Source organism: Monodon monoceros, unplaced genomic scaffold, assembly GCF_005190385.1.
Source record: "Monodon monoceros isolate NGI ecotype Baffin Bay Population unplaced genomic scaffold, NGI_Narwhal_1 Super_Scaffold_21, whole genome shotgun sequence".
NCBI lineage: Eukaryota > Metazoa > Chordata > Mammalia > Artiodactyla > Monodontidae > Monodon > Monodon monoceros.
Genome location: NW_021703778.1, coordinates 32,024,077 through 32,044,230, shown reverse-complemented (window position 1 = coordinate 32,044,230; position 20,154 = coordinate 32,024,077). Strand labels below are relative to the sequence as shown.

General features: G+C 54.3%; 2 protein-coding genes across 2 annotated transcripts in view; one reads left to right on the top strand and one right to left on the bottom strand.

Moving 5' to 3' along the window:
• Nucleotides 1-3: 3 nt before the first annotated feature.
• On the top strand, nt 4-20,101 carry CTSH (cathepsin H). Its single transcript, XM_029236862.1, has 12 exons — nt 4-179; nt 3,515-3,546; nt 4,218-4,323; nt 5,912-5,982; nt 6,563-6,667; nt 9,230-9,316; nt 10,079-10,134; nt 11,946-12,027; nt 13,298-13,366; nt 16,131-16,237; nt 18,045-18,170; nt 18,988-20,101. Exons 1-12 carry the CDS (start codon nt 89-91, stop codon nt 19,061-19,063), a joined length of 1,008 nt encoding a protein of 335 aa, XP_029092695.1. The 5' UTR covers nt 4-88; the 3' UTR covers nt 19,064-20,101.
• Nucleotides 19,686-20,154, bottom strand: part of MORF4L1 (mortality factor 4 like 1) — a 35,095-nt gene continuing 34,626 nt past the window's right edge. The window contains exon 13 of the mRNA XM_029236863.1: nt 19,686-19,926. Coding sequence (XP_029092696.1) covers nt 19,908-19,926 — 19 coding nt within the window. The 3' untranslated portion in view covers nt 19,686-19,907. The remainder of the gene's footprint in view (nt 19,927-20,154) is intronic.

Genomic DNA, 20,154 nt, shown 5'->3' with positions numbered 1-20,154 from the left:
CCCCTCGCGCCCTCCCGAGGCGGCTTTTGGCTGCCTGCCCCGCGGCCTCCGGAGCCAGTGCGCCGGCCGAGTCGCAGCCACCGCCACGATGTGGGCCGTCCTGCCGCTACTCTGCGCCGGAGCCTGGCTCCTGGGCCCCACCCCCTGCGGCGCCGCCGACCTGGCAGTGAGCTCCCTAGGTACGGGGACGAGCGCCCCCGGAAAGGGGCCCGGCGGGTCGGAGACTCCGGGGACCTTGGGCGGGTGGGGACTCTGGGCTCGGGAGCAGCCGGGCAGCGCATTTCCCAGGCCCGAGGCTCAAGGGCTCTGCGGGTCGGGAACCGGGATCCAGCCAGGGTGACCTGTGTGACGGGGAGGGGGGCGGGAGGAGGGGGAGGTTTGGAGGGCGGGCGTCTCGCGTGAGCAGAGGAGCGGGTGGCTAGGTGCCCAGGGTCCCCCTTGCTCGGGGCACTGAAGAGACTAGTACGCCACAGCAGTCTGCGGCCCCTTCTGCCCTCCACCCCCCATCTGGAGACTTAGAGGACGTTGATCTGCCCGTGCCGGAGGCAAGCAGGGACTTTCCAGCCTTTCCTAGGAGCTTTCAGGGACTTGCACATAGGGGATCCCCAGAGGTGCCTTGAGAGCCTGTCTGTACAATGGGCTGGACAGGCTGTTTGGAGGAGTGACTTGCACTTAGAGCAATAGCAGTTTTAGCCCCTGAAGACTGAGGGTGTTTGTTCCAAGGGCTCAGGGTGGTAGGGTCCAGCCCCAGGGCTCCCCTTTATGGCCAGGTGGGCTGTGAGTGGCCCAGCTTCAGGCTGCTCTTACACCCCTTCTATTGCTGGGGGTCCAGCCACCTCCCCCGGCTGAAGGCTCGCCCCTGCAGCCTCCCTCCTGCCCTGCCACTCCCCACCCTCAGCCTCTGCCCACTGCCCACAGGCTCTGACCTCAGCAGACCACCAGCCCCCTCACCCTGGTCGGGGGACAAATTGTAGCCAAAGAGCAGCCTGGGGATGGGACAGAGATCACTGGGGCTGAATCTTTTCGACCAGAATCTTGCCTTATTCCTCCCGACCCATTTGTCCAAGGAAGTCCCCCAGTCTTGCAGACCTGGGAGGACGCCCAGCTCCAGCTCAGTCCCAACCTAAGGAAAACCCAGCTGCCCCCAAGCCAGGGCTTTGCTTTACCCTGGCTGTGTCCTGCGTGGAGGAGGAGGGCTGGTGCTGGAAGCCGTCTTAACACCAAAGCAGGGCTTGGCAAACTTTTCCTTATGTAAAGGGCCAGATAGTAAATATTTCAGGCTTTGTGAACCACACAGGCTCTGTAGCAGCTACTTGTGTTGAAAGCAGCCAGAGGCAGTGGGCAAATGAATAAGTGGGTTGTATTCCCGGAAACTTTTACTTATAGACACTGAAATTTGAATTCAAATGATTTTAAGGTGCTACAAAATGTCATTTTTAAAAAACCATTTAAAAGTGTGAACACTTTTAGCTCGTGGGCCATACAAAAACAGGCTAATCCTTGTTCTAGATACTCCCACGTGGTCCCCGAGACCGGGCGGTACATAAAGGATGTGTGCTTTCTTCCAAAAGTCACAATGGATTGAAATGGATCTATCTGAGGTTGGGGTGAAAGGTCACCAGAGATCTTTCTCACCCAAGATCATCTCTGGCTTTTTCTTCTGCTGACCTCCAGCGAATGAGAACTAATACTGGGTTTTCACACCTGCTTGTTGCTTTTGAAACCTCTGGAGGCAAACACTGGTCAGTTGTCCTAAACTCCATCTGCCTTAAATCTGTCTTCCTCTGAAGCCATCCGCTGTAGCAGGACCTTAACTAGGATTTGCAATCCTCTGAAACCCCACGCAGGGCATATATTGGGGAAATGTGCATTTCCTCCCCAGGGAAAATGGCTCTATCACTTGCTTTCTGGAACAGATCTGTGACCCACAAGGGGAGATCCTAAATTCCATACAACAGTGATCTTCAAACTGTGGGGTGTGGATCAGTGGGGAAACACAAAAAAGTTGTAAGTGATACCGGCACAGACAGGGAATCTATTTCCAAACCCTTTACTTCCAAGAGAAGAGAGGACCTCACCAAAGAATCGGCTGCCGGGGTCCTAGAAATAATGTTGCGTAATAGGGCACCATGTGATTTGGGGCGTAGGAAGGAGTGCAAGGAATTGAGGGACATTGCTCTAAAAATTGCCTTCTGTTCCCAGAAGCAATAAGCAATGAACAATCCTGTTTATTTGAGCAGAATTTCTCAGGCCTTTTAAAGGGCTGAGACAAAGACCAGAATTAATGCTAACCCATTCAAGAAAATCGGTAATATTCACCCATGAATATATAAATCCATGGAGAGGGGGGTTGTTAGTAAAGTTTAATTTACCTCATTAAGAGATGCCTTTACAATACAAGTTTACTTTTTATGTTTAACAAATACTTTTCATAAGGTGTATTCAACATGGCTTATTCAGTGTTAATAATGATGGTGGTGATGATGACTTAATCCAGAATGAGTTTTTATAATAGTCAGAGGCATATGGGTCACAGGGAGTAACAGTAATTTCAATTTATACTTTCTGTTCTTGTTGTTGCATAAAAGGATGCTAGAGCGACCAAGTATAAACAGATACTCCCTTAGGGTAAAATTCTGTGAGATGTGGGTGGAGATGGGAGTTCAAGGAGAAAAAGAAACTATCTTGAAATATCCAGCTCTTATAGAAGGGCTTGTTCATGTTACTGATGGTGGATATCAAATCATGATGGTATCATGGATCTTTTTGGCCGGCTTTAAAAGAATGATGTAACAGTCTTATTTTTATGTGTCATTCTTTACAATAAGCTGGAATACATCCTTTGCAGCTATGAACATTTGAAGTGCAGTTTTTAGATAGCTTAAAAATGTACAAGGGTGGATATAGCAGGGGTCTACAAATGACTGGCCAGCCCGTTTTTTGTGAATAAAGTTTTATTGAAACAGTCACACCCCTTCGTTTGCACACACAAGGGCAGAGTTGAGTAGTTGTAACAGACTGTAGAGACAGCGAAGTCTAAGATATTTACCATCTGTCCCTTTAACAAAATTTTGCCCACACTTGGGATATATAGGTTTTGAAATTAACTTCTTCCTGAAGTATAGCGCAGAAAAAGGCACAAATCATTAAATATGCATTTTAATGAATTTTCATAATCTAAACATACTCGTGAAACCAGCACCCAGATGAAGACATAGAACATCACCAGCACCCCAGAAGCCCCCTCTGTACCCCCACTAAGGACCACCACTATCCTGACTTTTAATACCATAGGTTAATGGCATGTAGTTTTTCAAAATTAATTTGGAGTACAAAAGCGGTAAGAGTTTGAGTTCCTCTTCACGTTCAGCGTTAGATAACACCACTTTGGGTGCTTTAAATTTAGCCCAGTTCCCTAAAATGCAAATCAGTTCTGATGTGCCCTACTTGGCTATAGACGTTGCTGCGAGACACCCAGGCCTAATTATTTTTTTTTTCTTTTTTCTTTTTGCAGAGAAGTTTCACTTTAAGTCATGGATGTTGCAGGTCAGTGTCCACCTTCTTTCTGAAGTTCTTCACTAAGTTTCCTGTTATCAAACGAAACTGTGCTGGATTTGAGATAATGAAGAGGGATTTTCCAACCCCATCTCCCTGGGTCTTTCCCAACTGGGAAATCGGTCAAACACTGGGAACGATTCAGTTAAGTGAATTCCTTCCAAACAGTGGTCCCCAGTGCTGAAGTTGGCTAGCAGCCTTTCAAGCCTTGAGATTCATTTCTGTATTTTGTGTTCACGTCACATTGTGTGTTTGCATCAAGAGATCAGTTGGAAAACGCTAGTGTGCGTATTTTTGAAACATGATGATTTCTGCCGTTAACTTGACCCAGTACCAGTTGTGGCGTCCAGAGGTGACCTGCACTTGGCAGGTCCTTCACCAGGGCCTCTTGGTCTCTTGGCTGACTCTGTGGCAGCTGCATGGGCTTCATTCTGGCCACAGGTCCCCAGAGGCAGCGGGGGGGGGGGGGGGGGGGGGTTGCTTTGTAACTTCCTGACTTTCACCACAGAGACCCAGGGCAGCGTCCTGCCTGTGATACAGATTTGGCCTGAGAATCGTGGCAGAAAGAAAACCTGCAATCCTCCTCTTAGAAAACAAAACTGTCTCCCTCTGGTGAGCTGCATCCTGTTTCTGTGACTTATTGCTGATGTGTTTTGTTTCAGCACCAAAAGAAATACAGCTTGGAGGAGTACCACCACAGGCTGCAGGCGTTTGTCAGCAACTGGAGGAAGATCAATGCCCACAACGCCGGGAACCACACATTCAAAAGTACCGTGGGGACACCTTTCCTGCGGGCTTCTCGCCCATGGCAGGAGGGAGCATCTCAGATGGGGAAGGAAATCAATGAGTGGCGCCACTGATTAAAGGGCCCACTAGGGGCTTGGGGTGGACGGAGCAGCAAGCCAGGCTCTGAAGCTGGGCTTGGCTGACCTCAGATTCTGGCTCCGCCATTATTTTCTGAGATTCAAGGGGTTGTAGCTTTAGGACGATGCTGGTACCCCTGGATGGTTGTGAAGTTTACGGGAGGTGTACAGAAGCCCTGCCCTGTTCCTGCCATCTGTGGGTCCAGCCCAGATGCTAAGCCCCTGGATTGCTGTCGGGGCAGCCTCTTTAGAGACGTGCCCTGGACTCATGAGCAGCCTCTTAGGACATCTGCCTTCCCTCCGGGTTAGTTTCGCTAGAAACACACACACACTGCGTGTATACTGAGGGCTCAGAAATGACGGCAGTGTCAGCCAAGTTGGTATTGTGGGCAAAAGCATGAGGTGGAAGGAAACCAGAGCTTGAATCTCACTTCTGCCCAGTATTGACTGTGTGACCCCGCTCTGAAGTTTTACTTGACTGTAAAGTAGAGAGGATAGCGCTCCCCTCGCGGGTTAGGAAGACTGAAGGAGGTGGCAGGTGGGCAGGCAGTTGGCTCAGGTGTGCTGGTTCTGTACCCTGCCGTTCACCAGACTCACTGATGGGGTATCTAAAAATCTGGGTGCCCAGGCCCCACCCCAGACCCATTACGTCTGCATCTCCAGGGTGCAGCCCAGACATTTGTACTGTGGAAAAACTCCCCCATGGGACTTCCCTGGTGGTCCAGTGGGTAAGACTCTGCACTCCCAATGCAGGGGACCCGGGTTCAATCCCTAGTCAGGGAACTAGATCCCGCATGCATGCCACAGCTAAGAGTCCTCATGCTGCAACTAAAAGATCCCACATGCTGCAACTAAAAGATCCCACATGCCGCAGCAAAGATCCCGTGTGCCACAGCTAAAACCTGGCGCAGCCAAAATAAATCAATAAATATTACAAAAAAAAAAAGAAAGACAAAGAAAGAGAAGGCAAGCTCCCCAGGGAATTCTGAAGCACAGTGAGGTTGACCTTGGTATATTGAATTACAGTTGAACAATGCAGGGTTAGAGGCACTGACCCTCTGCACCGCTGAGAATCTGAGTATAATGTATAGTCTGCCCTCCATATACACGGTTTCTCTGTATACCCAGTTCCTCTGTCTCCACGGTTCTGCATCCAAGGATCCAACCAACCTGGGATCACGTTGCACTGCAGTGTTTACTATTGAAAAAAATCTGTGTGTAAGTGCATCTGCCCAGTTCAAACCATGGGGTTCAAGGGTCAACTGTAAAATCAACTATACTTCACTAAAAAATAAATTAAAAAAAAACTTTTTTGAAAGGGTCAACTGTACACGACATTTAAAAATTTAAAGGAGCCAAGTTGCAGGGGGCTATAAATCGGACACACGTGAACGTGGGGTTTCATTATTTTTTCTCTTTATTAGTGACTTACTGAGCTCCTCTTTTTTGTTGTGTTTTTTTGTTCATTTATGGTTTTTCCTTCTCTTTTTCAGTGGGACCGAACCAGTTTTCAGACATGAGCTTTGCTGAATTAAAACGCAAGTATCTTTGGTCAGAACCTCAGGTGGGTGTTATTCATTGTGACCAAATCTGAGTCTTTTCGCTCAAACCTTTGGAATCAGCTCATAGCCCGCTCGGCTTCCAGAGCGGTTCGGCCCCTCCCCAGCTGCAGCTGGGGAGCCCCCAGGTTCTTGGGGGATCCAGACATGTCAGCTCCCAGCAGTTCGTCAGTCCATGCTCATGGCCTCATGCAGACCCCAAACTTAGAGTTGCTGGAGAAAATACAGTTGCCCCTTAAAACTGAATTTCGGATAAACAACAAATAGTATTTTAGCATAAGTATATCCTAAATATTGCACAGGACAGACACTACAGACTTAATCATCATTTATCTGAAATTCAAATTTAACTGAGTGAACTGTATTTTTATTTGCTAAACCCGCCTACCCTGTCCTAACTACTCCCAATCTGGGCTCCCAGAAGGACCTGTCATTTAGCATTTGGAACCAACGGGTAGAGGTGGGATGGTTCTGACAGCTACAGTCTTTCTTATTCTCTCTTGGTGATTCCACTTTAATTACATACTTTTCCATCAAAACGGTTTCTCTTCTTCCCCCTGAAAAAAATGTAATTCGTTGTTTCAGAATTGCTCAGCCACCAAAGGTAACTACCTTCGGGGTACTGGTCCCTACCCACCCTCCATGGACTGGCGGAAAAAAGGAAATTTTGTCTCACCAGTGAAAAATCAGGTATGCATGACAATCCCCACCTTTCCCCGCCACACACACCAAATAGCCACATTTTCAGGCAGTATGCCAGGAAGAAAAACTCAAAAGAATCCCAAAACACAGAGAGTATATCCCCAACTCTATTTTTTTTCTCATCATCTCTCTAGCTGCCTTCCTCTGAAAGGCTGGGAGGTCATTGTTTTTATGGATGGCTCTGGGGGATAAAAGCGTATTTCTTCACTGGGCTGAAGTTTACCCATCCCCCTTGTTCCACCCCACTGTGTAAAGTTCCCCGTTGGCCCTAGGTCTCTTCTACAGTCACCCAAAACATCACGTTCTCTGTGCCCTTCAGTAACTGCACACCGGGACCCCGTTCCTACTGCCCACACATCTTTTCTTCCCCGTCCTCCATACGCTGCACGAGGCACCAGGGCCCAGCCCCTCCCTGGCTGGCTGCTTTCCCACAAGGGAGGTGCAGGTGGTTAGTGAACAGAATGGAACCCAGCGTTTCAGACCTGTTCTCAAGAGCACCCCCACAGGGCACAGCATGCCTGGCAAGGGGAGTGGCGGCGTCTTCCCCGCACTCACAGAGGTGAGGACCCGGCCGCTGGCTGGAGGGTCCCAGCACATTGCTCTGTCCTGGAGAGTCTGGACCCACCCCTTGCTGTCCCCTGGAAGTGACAGTGCAGTGGCCTTCTTCAGGAAGATGCCGACCTCTCGATCCCAGGAAATACAGGTGAAGGTTTCCCTCCTGGAAGCACTTTGCTTTCCACTGAAACTCTCCATGAGAAACATTTTCTCCCTTTCCTTAAAGCCACATGGCACAGCTCCAAATCCTCCCAGGCTCACTGGGTTCCCAGAACCTGCCTAGTGATCTAGACGTTTAAACCAGCACCCGGAAGCCGAGACAAGTCTCCCCTCCCAGCAGTCGGAGGGGTAGAATGAAGTCAGCCCTCTGCCCCAAGCCCCAAAGGCAGCTTTTAGACCATCTGAGAATTCCACGACCGTTCAAAGCAACAAGCGTTAAATGTGGAAGCCCGAAACCTGCTCACCCTGTGGGCAGGTGAGAAGGGGAAGTCTGCCAAGAACGTTCCGGGTCCTTGTGTTAACTGACCCTCAAGCAGGACGGAGCCCCGGGGCGGAGGGGCCAGAACAAGGCGATTACCCTCATGGGTGTGTGTGGTCTCTCGCTGTAGACACCATGCGGTTACAGATACGGTGACCGGATCTGACATTAGCTCAACAGCCTTGAGGGATTCTCACTTTACAGAGGAGGAAGCGCTGAAGGTACAAGGCAAGCAGATGACAGAGGGCCCTTCCATCCAGGTCTCTGCTCAAGGCCAGTGCTGGCCACTCGGCCTTGCCCTGCCTCCTGCAGTGGTGGCCAAGCCCAGCCTCTGACCAGCCAGAGACGCTCTGACCAGGCCCTCCCTCCCTGCCGAGGGAAGGCTTTGAGAGGAAGAACTGGGGCCCGGGGTAGGGTGAAGGCTCTTTCCAGGGAGACAGCAGTGAGGACTCAACAAGGACAGCGAGGACGGGAATCTTAGGAGAAGTTTCAGAAGTAAAATATGGAAGACTGAACCAGCAAGGGGCAGAAAAGAGACCAAGATGCGGCTGAGAGAAAAACACAAACAACAGCTAATATTACGGAGCCCGTGGGGTAACTGCACGACGGGCAGGATCTCATCTACCCCTCTGACAAACAGCCCTGTGAGGCAAGCACGGCTGTTCCCACGTTACAAATGATGAGACCGAGGGTCAGAGTGGGCAGCAGCTCGCCCAGGTCGCACGGTGGGTGTGGGGCAGAGCTATGATTTGGACCAGGCTGGCAGGTTCCAGCGCCCGACTCTGAGCCCTCGGGAGGCGCCGGGAGGAAGGTGGCCGGGCAGCGGCAGTGACCGTGGCAGAGGACGGGGAGATGGACGGGTGGGGCAGGACACGCAGAGTCTGAGGGGTTTGGGGCATATACGGGTGGGATCATCTGGGAGACAGGGTGTCTGGGCCTGGGTGGAGGTGAGGGCTGAGCGTTTGGGGAGTTGTCAGTTTAACAGTTGGGACTGTGGGTGAGATTGGAGGTGGAAAGGTGAGAGAGAAGCTTCTAGAAACAGGACTCTGGCGAGTCCTTCTGTTGGAAGACAGTGGGAAGAAGACGAGCCAGCATAAGATTCAGAAGTAGAGGGACTTCCCTGGCGGTCGAGTGGTTAAGACCCTGTGCTTCCACTGCCGGGGCATGGGTTCCATCCCTGGTGGAGGAACTAAGATCCCGCATGCCAAAAAAAGATTCCGAGGAACAGACGAGCACAGAGTGGGGTCGGAGGGAGGGCCCTGGCCGTGTAGGCCGGTGGGGGTTGGTAGCGGGGGCCCAGGAATGGGAGTGCACGGGCGCTCGTGAGCGGTGGCGGCCGCTGCTTCCCCTGTGCGAGCCTCGGCCTCCTCGTCTGCAACACGGGGAGAAGGATGCCGGCCTCGCGGGCCTCGTGAGGGTCAGAGTGGACAGTGTGGGCCAGGGCTTTGTCAGCTGAAGTCACGGGAGCCCGCGGGGTCCTGGTCCCTGACCTCCCTCCCCCTCCCCTTGGCCTCTAGGGCAGCTGCGGCAGTTGCTGGACCTTCTCCACCACCGGGGCCCTGGAGTCTGCTGTCGCCATAGCAACTGGGAGGCTGCCCTCTTTGGTGAGCGATCAGCCATGGTGCTGGGGGAGGGATGCGGGAGAGGGGTCACAGCTTCGCTCCAAGGCCTGATTCGGAGGGCCCGACCTGGGCCGTCAGGCTTCTTCGTGGCTTTTGCTGACACTGCCATTTCAGTTGGACTTCAGGTGTCCCAGCCTCACGGACATGCAGCGTGCAGACCTCAGCTGACACTTCAGAAGGAATGAGCCTTGTTGAGGAGATGGCCCAAGGGCTCATCCCTGGGTGGGTCGGGGTGTTCCTCGGTGTGACCACCTGGGGCCTTCCGAGAGCAGAGCCTGCCTGGGAGGCAGCCCTGTAGGAACTGTGCCCCTCTCAAGCTGGTCACCTTCAGGCAGGGAAGAGCGAGCGGGGACCCCTGAGCCCCTGGAGTGAGGGATGACTGCCCAGCCGCTGCCTCCTATGTGGGGAAGAGGGGCCGGCAAGGCTGGTGAGGGCCACCAGGAACCGGCTTGAGGGCAGGCCTGTCCCCTTCCCCTCCCATCTGCCACCACGGGACCCCAGGAGCCGCACATACGTGCACACCGCCAGGGCCCCCCGCGCTCTCTCACCTGCCCGCTTGGCTGCCAGGCCGTCGCTGAGCTTCTCCCCGACAGGGGCTGGCTGCTGGGGAGACAGCCCTTGCCCTCTGGGAGCTTAGCATCTGGTGCCCTTGGGCCCGGGCGGGCGGGGCCGCAGGTGTGGGTCGGCTCGGGAGGCACGGCGCTGGAGGCGCTCAGCTCACCGGGCGTGCGTTCCTCCCTCCAGGCCGAGCAGCAGCTGGTGGACTGCGCCCAGAACTTCAACAATCATGGCTGCCAAGGGTACGGCCCTGACCGGGGCGGGGGGTGGGGGCCCAAAGCCCCTGCTCATTCCCGGGGTCGCTTCTGTTGGGCCTCGTACGGGCGGGGCACTGCCACAGCCTCTGCCCTCGGTGGGAGCAAAATCGGCCCCGCTTGTGGAGGGGGAAGGTCACCTCACACGCCCAAGGTCCCTCAGCTGGAACGGGCAGAGCTGTAATGCAAGCCCAGGCCTGGCTGGTTCCAAGATCCATCCTCGTTCCCTGGTGTCACCCGGATTTCACCCCACAGCACACTTGGCCTCACCGGCCACCAAGGCCTCTGGCGAGTGGCCGAAAGAATTAATAGAACGAGAAGCACACCATCCTCCAAAACCAAGATCCACACACAGGTGTCTGGTTGGCCTTTCCACAGGTTCTCTAAAGCTCTAGCCACCCCAGCTTGGCAGGCCGCGTCGAGGAGCTTTCCTGTAGATGTGGTGCAGGGTTCAGGCATAAAGGCTGCGTCTCTGCTGGGCCTGCTTTCCTGGCCCTTTTATTTATTATTATTTTTTTAATTTATTTTTTTGGCCATACCACATGGCTTTCGGCATCTTAGTGCCCCGACCAGGGATCAAACCCGAGTCCACAGCAGTGAAAGCACCGAGTCTTAACCACTGGACCGCCAGGGAATTCCCCCGACCCACGGGTTCTTAGGGATTTACCCACATTTCTCTGTGTCTCCAGCCCTCATCTCCTCCTCACGTGCTCTGAGACCTTTCCTCGGGATGAGCGGCCTTCCCAGAACATACGTGTGTAAAGCCAGGCCCTCGTGCTCCCCTAGGGCACGCTCCCAGCCTCGCCTCCGCTCGCCTACCTGCGGCCCATCCCTCTCTCGGGCGAGTCCTGGGGAGGCCCGGTGCTCCACCTGCTCTGACAGAGCCAGCACGAGGGCCTCCACGCTCGGGCTGCGTCTGGGAGTCGGGGGTGAAGCCACGGCCTAGTTGCTGATCCACCATCATATCATGGTTAGCCTCATGGCTTTTTGGTCTCTTTCCTCTTTGCAACTTATAAACACCACCCATCACAAGTCTGAAAGGGCATCCTGGGGCCCCACCATTTTTCCGAGGGATCTGTTTGCTTTGGTTTACTTCATTATTCCGTTCATTCAGCAAGTACGACAGCACCTGCCCGATATGTAGGCACGAGGGATACAGCAGCTGATGTTCTAGCTGTGCCGCAGGTGGGGTGGTGACAGATGCTCTGGACAAAACCCAGAAGGGACAGGAGATTGATGGGAGTCGTGGCTGGAGAGCTGTTGAGTCTTCTTTACTCCAGGAGGCAACACGAGGTGAAAGATCCACCTTTGGAACCAGATCCTGGCTGTAGCTCTGGGGCCCTGGGCAAGTTGTTCAGCCTTTCTGAGCTTCAAGAAGTAACAGCAGCTACCTCCCGGGGTTCTGAGGGGTTGGAAAGTCATGTTTGCAGAGCGCCTGCCCAGGCGGGGCCCAGTGGACACGGTGGTGGCAACGACAGTCAGCTGGGCAGATCCTGTCGGGTCCTGTTCCTGACAGAGCGAGGGGCCTGGCTTCCAGAGGTCTCTGTCCCACGGAAGCATGTGTGGCTGGACCTTGGACCCTCCTTGATAGCCTCTTCTGAGGCTGTTGAGCTGTATCCTGAGGCCGGGCAAACAGGGTGGCATTGCTAGCCCCTCGGAGACTTCTCTGCCCCTGGGATATGCCCCAACCACGGCCTCCCAGCCCTGCCAGGGCAAACGTCTCCAAGCTCCAGCCCCTGCAGGCCCCGCCTCCATCGGGGCCAGTCTCAGGTGGGCACAGATGTGTATGCTTCTTGCAGGGGTCTCCCCAGCCAGGCCTTCGAGTACATCCGGTACAACAAGGGCATCATGGGTGAAGACACCTACCCCTACAAAGGCCAGGTAACTCTGGGCAGCCTGGGCTCTCTCTTCTTGATCTGCAGTGCTCCCCGTCTCCGTTCTTGTCCCAGCCTTGGAACACATCTCTTCCCCTGCACCCCTCTGGAGGACCCCCTACTTCCACCTGGATTCTCAGAATTGTCTCTTGCAGCTCACTTTTTCCCCTCCTCTATTTGCCCAAGCCCCAGCTGTCAGCCAGCCGGGGGGGCTCTTAACGCCCTGTGTGTGGCAGCACCGTCAGGCTGCCCCGCCCCGCCGTGAGTGCACTGGGACGCCATCTGTTGGCTCTTCCCTCCCCGTTTGTGCGGACAGCACTCCTGGGCCCATACCCACTTTGTCCAGGGCCTCCCCTGCCATCACCTCAACCCCGCCTGTGCACGGCTGGACACCTCGACTGTCCCACAAACCTGGGATTCCTCCTGTATCTCCCCTCTCAGCGATGGGAGGACCACCCTTACCTAAAATGTCTTGGCGGCCAGTGGTCCGTTCTTGGGGCAGCCCCCTGACCCAGACCTCACCTCAGTCAGCCTTCTGACCATCTTAGACCTTCTCGCATCTGCTCCTTTGGTCCATTCTGTGTCCCTGCCTGCACTCGGACCTTGGCTTCCCTTCACCCTAGATCACTGTGGGTGCCCTCTCCTTGCCCCACCCACCCACCCAGGGGCCGCCAGAGTGGCCTCTGAGACTCAGCTCTGACCACACCCTGCCTTGTTCAGAACTCTTCAAAGGCTCCTCTGGGCCTGCAAGAGAAACTCCAGACTCTTCGGCCTACCTTTCGAGGCCTGCCCTCCCCCCACGTCGCACAGATCTGTCTTCCCAGTCTTGGCTTTTACTTCACTCTCCCCTTCATAAGCCTTCTGCTCCCACCCATCCACTTGCTAGTTCCTAAACGTCAGGTCCTGCCTTCTTGTCATCCTGACCGTCTCTCCCGCCTCAGAAGGGTTTGATCTTCCCTCCGTGTGTCCTCTGCGCCTGCCTCTTGCAGGTGAAGTTCCTTGGGCTGAGACTGGCCCCTTCCTTGTGCTCCCAGCAGGTGCCATGCGAGCCCACCTCTGCCAAAGCCAGCACAGGACCCTTTCCTCCCACTAGACTGTGAGGTCCTTGAGGGCAAGGAGGCCTCTAGTTCTCTCATAAGTGACCTCATCACCCAGGCCCTGGGACCTGTAGCTTTTGCTTTATAAATGTTATCAAATTGCGTAGGGGAGGACTGAAGTCTCAGCCCGGGGCCGAGTATCCCTAACCTGTATCCCATGACCTTTGCCACCCTGAACAGGATGGTGACTGCAAGTTCCAGCCCAGTAAGGCCATTGCTTTTGTCAAGGATGTAGCCAACATCACAATGGTGAGTACCGATCCTTCTCTCGGATAGGGAATGTGTTCTGATCAGGAGGCCAGTCTCCACTGCCGTCAGATGGCCAATGGGCACTGCAGGGCAGCCTTTCTGAGCAGCACATCACTTTGATTCAAGAGTTTTGATTATCCTTGAATCTCAATCACCATGACGGGGGCAGGATGGAAGACAGGAGGGAAAGAGCAAGAGACTAGCATTCGGGTGCTCTGGTTCTGACCTGGGTCTGTACAACTCTTCCATCTTGTGTTTCAGTTTTCTTGTCTGTAAAATGCAAGAATGAATCCCCATCCTACCAAAGAGGATGTGAGGATGTGTGTGATATCGGGTATGTGTGTGAGAGATTGAATGTGAATGCACAGAGTATGAATGTGTGTCAGGATAAACCAGGTTATGCTGCAGGAACAGCTCCAAACTCTGGATGGCTTAAAACAATCAGATTTTATGTCTCATTTGTGTGACATGTCCCTTGGTTTAAGCAGGGCTGTTCTCTGTGTCATTGGCTTCACTCCAGGACCCAGGCAGATGGAAAGAGTGGTAAATTATGCACTGGCTCTTAAACCCAAAACAAGTTACACAGCCCCACCTAACCTCAAGTAGATGGGGAAGTCCATAACTTCAGTACAGTACAAACCATACTCTGTCCGAGAGGGAGCTGGAGTAAGTGTGAACAGCCCTCGTGACTCCACTGTTGGCATGTTTGCAAGCATGGGCGAACATGCGTACAGAGTGAAAGAGTATTTCCACGGGTGTGTGTAGGTGTGACGTGCGCTGATGAGAGCAGGCTGAGGGTGTGTGCCCACAAATGTGTGCGTAAATCACAAACGTGACGACTGTGTAATGACAGTAGCTACCGTTTAATTAAAGCATGTGCCATGCAGTCAGCAACAGTAATGAAGTTTATGGAGCGCTGACAGGAGCTATACCAACCACTTAACATGTATTATCAAGACAACCCTAGGAGATAAATGTCATTATCACCTTCATTTTATAGGTGAAGAAAGGTTCAGAGTGGTTAAGTAACGTGCCCAAGGCCACAAAGCTAGAAGTGGAAGCTGGATTTGAACGGAAACCATGTCATTCCAAAATCTACACCCTGTATTTGGGATGTTTCTGACTATGGTAGATTTATCTTCAAACAAGAGCCAGTGGGCTTCCCTGGTGGCGCAGTGGTTGAGAGTCCGCCTGCCAATGCAGGGGACGCGGGTTCGTGCACCAGTCCGGGAAGATCCCACATGCCGCGGAGCGGCTGGGCCCATGAGCCATGGCCACTGAGCCTGCGTGTCTGGAGCCTGTGCTCCGCAACAGGAGAGGCCACAACAGTGAGAGGGCGCGTACCACACACAAAAAAAAACAAAACAAGAGCCAGTTTCTCTTAGATACACTCACCAAGGGCTGACTGACTCTGGCCCATTCGTATCCCATTAGGCAGTGAACCGGGAGCTCAAAGGTATCCCTTTTGCCTGGTGCCCAGGAGAGCCTTGCCCATGGCACCTGCAGGGCCCTAAGAGCAGGCCAGCACTGGCGTCCAGCCCTCCTTGGCAGGGCCGAGGGATGGCCACAGGAACGGCTGGCCCCACGACATGCTCCCCCTCTAGGTGAGCAGGCCTCCGTGCCTTCGTAGTCTCATCTGCCCTGACCTATCTGTGCTCACAAGGCCTTTTCTGAGCACAGGGAAGGGAGCGGCTTGCTTATCAGGCAGCCGTTTGCTCTTTGCAGCTGTGTCACTGCCTGCCCCTCAAGGGAGGTAGGACAGAGGAAGGGCTGGTGCCCCAGCCCCTCCAGCCTGACCCTCCCTCAGCAGAGCCCTGGCCTCAGCTCACCCTCATTTTGACTCCCTAAGTCTCCAGCCAGGGGAATGGCCTCCTTAGCTCACGCTAACCCAGTGGGTCCCAGCAGGGATGCTTTAAGAAATCCTGCTGCATGGGACCCACCCTGGAGATGCTGATGTAATCGTCTGGGGCACAGCCTGGGCACTGGGATTTTGTAAAGCTCCCCTGGTGATTGCAACTGCTGCTCTCGCCCAGTCTCCGCAGCTCTGTTCCAAAGCCGCAGCCTCCAGGAAGCCTCTGACTTCCTCATGCCACCTTCCCCATTGGACGGGGATGCATCCTCCTCGGGCACACACACACATTTCTACCACCGTCTGGGCCTTATCTGCTCATGGACTTCTAACCCCTGAGTTCTACCAAAAAAAGCTCCTTAGACTGGCGTTGTGGGTGCAGGGGTTCCTGCGGGTGGGAGTGGGGGAGTCACACCCATCTCTGCACCCCCTGGAGCCCCTGGTCCATGGGAGGGCCTTGGCATGTGGCTGTGAGTGAGCGAGTGAATGAGTCCACGCTGTACCCTGGGCCTGACCCGGAAGGGTGCAGGATTCCCTCGGAGCAGAGCAGGGAGGGGGAGAGAGAGGAGCACGCGGTCCAGCCCAGCAAAGCCGAGGAAGGTCACAGGGGAGCCAGGATTTGGGAGGAGGGGCCCACAAGCCAAATAAAAAACCCCAAGGATCCCGGCCATTCAGGCGCAAGAGAGCAGGGGCCCCCATACCAGCCCCCAATACCCAGGGCTTGGCTCTGCTGTAAGGAAGGGCAGCTCCCCCTTGGCGGCAGCTTTTTGGCCTAAAACAGACTTCTCTTCCCTCCACAGAATCATTGCTTTGAGCCTCTGTCCCCTACTTTGGGGCAAAGGGCCATATTTCACAAGTGGGGTGGGGAGGTGGCAGAGGCCACGTGTGTCCACCTGTCGGCCCCTCTGTCCACAGAACGACGAGGAGGCGATGGTGGAGGCGGTGGCCCTGTACAACCCTGTGAGCTTTGCCTTCGAGGTGACTGATGACTTTCTGATGTACGAAAAGGGTGTCTACTCCAGGTGAGTCAGGGAGGGGCTGGGTGGGCATTTCGCACCTTCCGCCAGTGCATCAGCCTGCAGCCCTGAAGGTCAGGATCCACGGTCCCCAAGTAGGAGGAGAGGCGGTCCCATGGTTGGTCAGGGCTGGGGTCCCGGCCCCCATTTGAGCCCAGAGCTCACCCTTCCTCAGCAGAAGAGCTGCCTCTCGTGATGAAAACCTGTGTTCAGAAATCTGAAGATGTGAAATAGAAAATGGCTGCTCTCAGACGCCAGAAGCCCGTGCTGAAGCCTCCACCGCAGGGTTTTTCAGGAAGCCCGAGTTCTCTAACACTGGTGTCGTCTCACCCAGGCCTCTTGCCTGTTTTGCAATATGAGCTCAGCCACTTCCGGTAGCATCTCCTTCATGGCCTCTTGTCATCTGGCCATTCCCAAGTGCGGTGTTCTCCAGGGCTTTCTCCTCAGCCCTCTGCCCTCTTCTCACACACTCCTTGAACTCCACGGCCAGCTGTTTGCTGAGAAATTCCAAGTCTCCATCCGCCAGCCTGGTCTCTGCTGGGCATTAGACCCACAGATCTAAGGGCCTCGCCGCAGCATCAAGCTGGATGGCCCGTGGAAACCTGAGATCCTGCATGTTTCCGTCCCTCACCAGACGCTGCCCCATTAACACTGCTCAGAAGCGTGCTCTCCGCTCCCTCCCCGTGTCTCTGCCCACCGTTGCCTCCTTCCTGCTCTGTCCTTGTGCCCTCACCACTGGTCCATCCTCCACTCGGAGCCAGAGTCAGCCTTCGGGAACACCCTTCTCACCACTCCAACTTCTCCATCCTCCAGCATCTCCCCACCATCTCGTGTCTTAGCTCGGCCGGGGAAACCCTCGTGATCTGGTCCTTCTTTCTCCAAGCTCATCTCCCGTCAAAGCCACCCACGTCCTCCCTGTTCCACCCCGTGCCCCTGCCCCACTGAAGAGCTCATAGTTTTATGCGAGTCACCTGCCTCCCCAGGGAAGCCTTGCCCCTGCCCCACCCCGTTCCCACCTGGTTGGATCCCCTCCCTCGGGCTCCTGTCAGCTCCCCAGCCGTCACAGCCCTCGGTCCATTGTATGGAAGTAGCCTCTCTGCCATCCTCCCTGCCGAAGGAGGTGTCCTAAATCCAGGAGCAGAGTTTTGCACGCGGTTGGTGTCTCGCACCTCGTCCCTGGGCCTGGCACATACCAACAACTCAGTTACACGTTGGCTCAGTGATCACACGACCACTGCAGTTTGTCCTCTTGAAATTTTCAGAGTTTCCTCATGAGAACTAGTTCACTAGCTAAAATGAGAAACCTGTGTAATTGTCCCAAATACAAGGTAATCTTAAAATTACATACAGTGGCAACAAAGCAATGCCATGTGAAACTCCAGCTGGACACTGATGCCCTCAGAAGGTGCAGCAGGAGGGCTGCTCTCTCCTGTTATGAAAGAGGCATCAGAAAGCGTCAGGTGTCAGAGCTGGGCCAGCACCACGCTAAATCTTGCTCCTTTGGGTGAGAAGAACCCAAGGGGCTGAAGAGAATACTTTTCTTTCCCTGTGACTAAACGAGAGTTAATTCACCACCTTAAATGCCTCCCAGTCCCCGCTTTGGGAAACCTTGCTCTAATTCACTTGTTGGATGTGATCGAATCACCTTTTTTTTTTTCTTTGGCTGTGCTGCATGGCAGGCCGGATCTTAGTTCCCCTACCAGGGATCCAACCCACGTCCCCTGCAGTGGAAGCAGAGTCCTAACCCCTGGACCGCCACCGAAGTCCCACATATTTTCCGTATTTTCAAGCCTCTTTCATTTTCATTTTCCAGTACTTCCTGTCATAAAACTCCAGATAAAGTAAACCACGCAGTTCTGGCTGTTGGGTATGGAGAAGAAAATGGGATACCCTATTGGATCGTGAAGAACTCTTGGGGTCCCCAGTGGGGAATGAAGGGGTAAGCAGCTTCCAGGTCCTGTGTGCTGGGAGGGGGCGTGATTGCTCAGGTCTGGGGGCCCTCGGAGTGTGCGGGCGGGGGGTCTCCTCCACTTCAAATGTGGCTTCCAAGAAGGGGCTGCTAAACAGAGCCTTTAGCCCGGGCCAGGAAGAGGGGAGCGTGAGGATGTAACCCTCACACCCCCAAGAAGCCTCCAGCAGCCCCTCTCCCATCCTGGACCCCAGATTTTGATGACTCTGTGTCCGGAACAGGAGTCCATTTGGCTCAGGAGGTTCTATGACCACCACTAGGAAACAGTTCACAACACAGGACCCTGCTGGGACTAAGCCAGCGTCTGGGAGGGCCTGTGGGTGAGAAATCCAAGCACCAAGTTTACCCGATGGCTGACAGCCCCTCCTTCTAGAATGGGGCTGGAATCAGGTGGCCTGGGTACATACCTTGATGGGACTTTGTCCCTGTCTCTTCTCTCAGACTCCGTGTCCTCATCTGAAAAGGGGGTTTTCATCTGTTACCCGAGGGGTCCCAGTGGTGATTAAATAACTACGTGAGGGCCTACGCAGGGCTAAGAACGGGGCCCTCAGCAAACTCTGGCACAAGTGAGATATGGACAGAATAAGGAAGAGAGTTCAGGGGGCAGCCAGGTGGAGGGAAGGAGAAGTTACTCACAGGTCAGAGATTTCCTGGTGGTCAGATAAACCCAGAACTGCTGTTTTGTGAGTAAGTTGAGAGGGCCTAATCCCTGGAGTCAGACCTTGGTTCCAGAAGGGCCGGTGGAGAGGAAGCCGCCAGCCAGGCCTCAGCCCCTCCCTCTGTGCAGGTACTTCCTCATGGAGCGCGGGAAGAACATGTGCGGCCTGGCAGCCTGCGCCTCCTACCCCATCCCCCTGGTGTGAGCTGGGGCAGCAGCAGCAGCAGCAACTGGTTGGTGGATGGAGGGAGGACCGGGCAGCCTGGGGCCTAAAACCCTGCCCTGGAGGAAGTGAGCGGTGGGAGACCCCCCCCCCAGGGCCCCGAGCCTGGAAACCCAAAGAAAATGACGAAGAATTCCATGGAGCAACAAGCCCACACACGTCTTCTGACACAGAGGTCACCACCAGCCATGTGCCTGAAGCATGGTTTTTAACTGACTCAGCGCCACATGGACCAAGAATGTTTTCTTCCCAGAAGGGCTGCTTTTCCCATTTGGAGGAAGCTCCACTGACAGTCTTTTCTGTGGTCTTTATTGAATAAACCTTCAGTGAGCACCTCCCTGAGTCAGGCTGTGTGCTGGGGCCTGGGCCTGCCTCCGGGCCCTGGCCTCCTAAGAGGGAGGCACCAAGGGGTGGCCGGCTCTCTGGCTGGGAGGACGGCGTGGGTGCTGGCGCCACTGTCTCCCAGAGGCGGGACCTGGGAGGAAGAACAGGTTTCATTTGAGATCTTGACTGTCCCCACATGGGGAAAGAGGAGCTAGTGTGCCAGGCCCTGGCAGAGCCAGGATTCAAACCCACGACACCGGCCTGGAAGCCTGTACTTCTCCACGGGGCCTCCCCCGCCCCAGCTTCCTGCTCCTACTGCCCTGCCCCTCCGCCCGGGACTGCCCCCATCTCTTCCTCCCCTGATGCTCCCACCACCTCCACCATCCCTTCTCTTGAGAAAATGGTGTCTCCATCCAGAGGGTGGCCGTGGAGTCTCTGCTGCTTCCCGATGCCTCTGGGCTCCAGGGAGTAGGGTCTGTGGCACGAGTTGGTGCTGTTTGTCCTACAGTTCACAGATGTACCTAATAAGAAAATCTTTCATGTCATTGGGGCCTCGAGAGCTAACGGCTTGAGACTTGTTATTTTCATGACAAGCCCTATTTAGAGAATGCAAGTGTGGTTTAATCTGTTACAAAAGTCTAGTAACATAAGACACCACAACAATAAGTCAAGACAAAAACCAATCACCTTAATAAACAGTAATCGGATGAAATTCAATCTATTTTATTCTAGTTAATCTACTCTAGATT

Excerpts from the sequence above, each read along its gene's own strand:
- CTSH (XM_029236862.1), top strand. The coding sequence starts at position 89 with ATGTGGGCCGTCCTGCCGCTACTCTGCGCCGGAGCCTGGCTCCTGGGC. Across the intron at positions 10,135-11,945 it reads AACAATCATGGCTGCCAAGG|GGGTCTCCCCAGCCAGGCCT; the intron begins GTACGGCCCTGA and ends TGCTTCTTGCAG. Across the intron at positions 18,171-18,987 it reads CCCCAGTGGGGAATGAAGGG|GTACTTCCTCATGGAGCGCG; the intron begins GTAAGCAGCTTC and ends CCCTCTGTGCAG.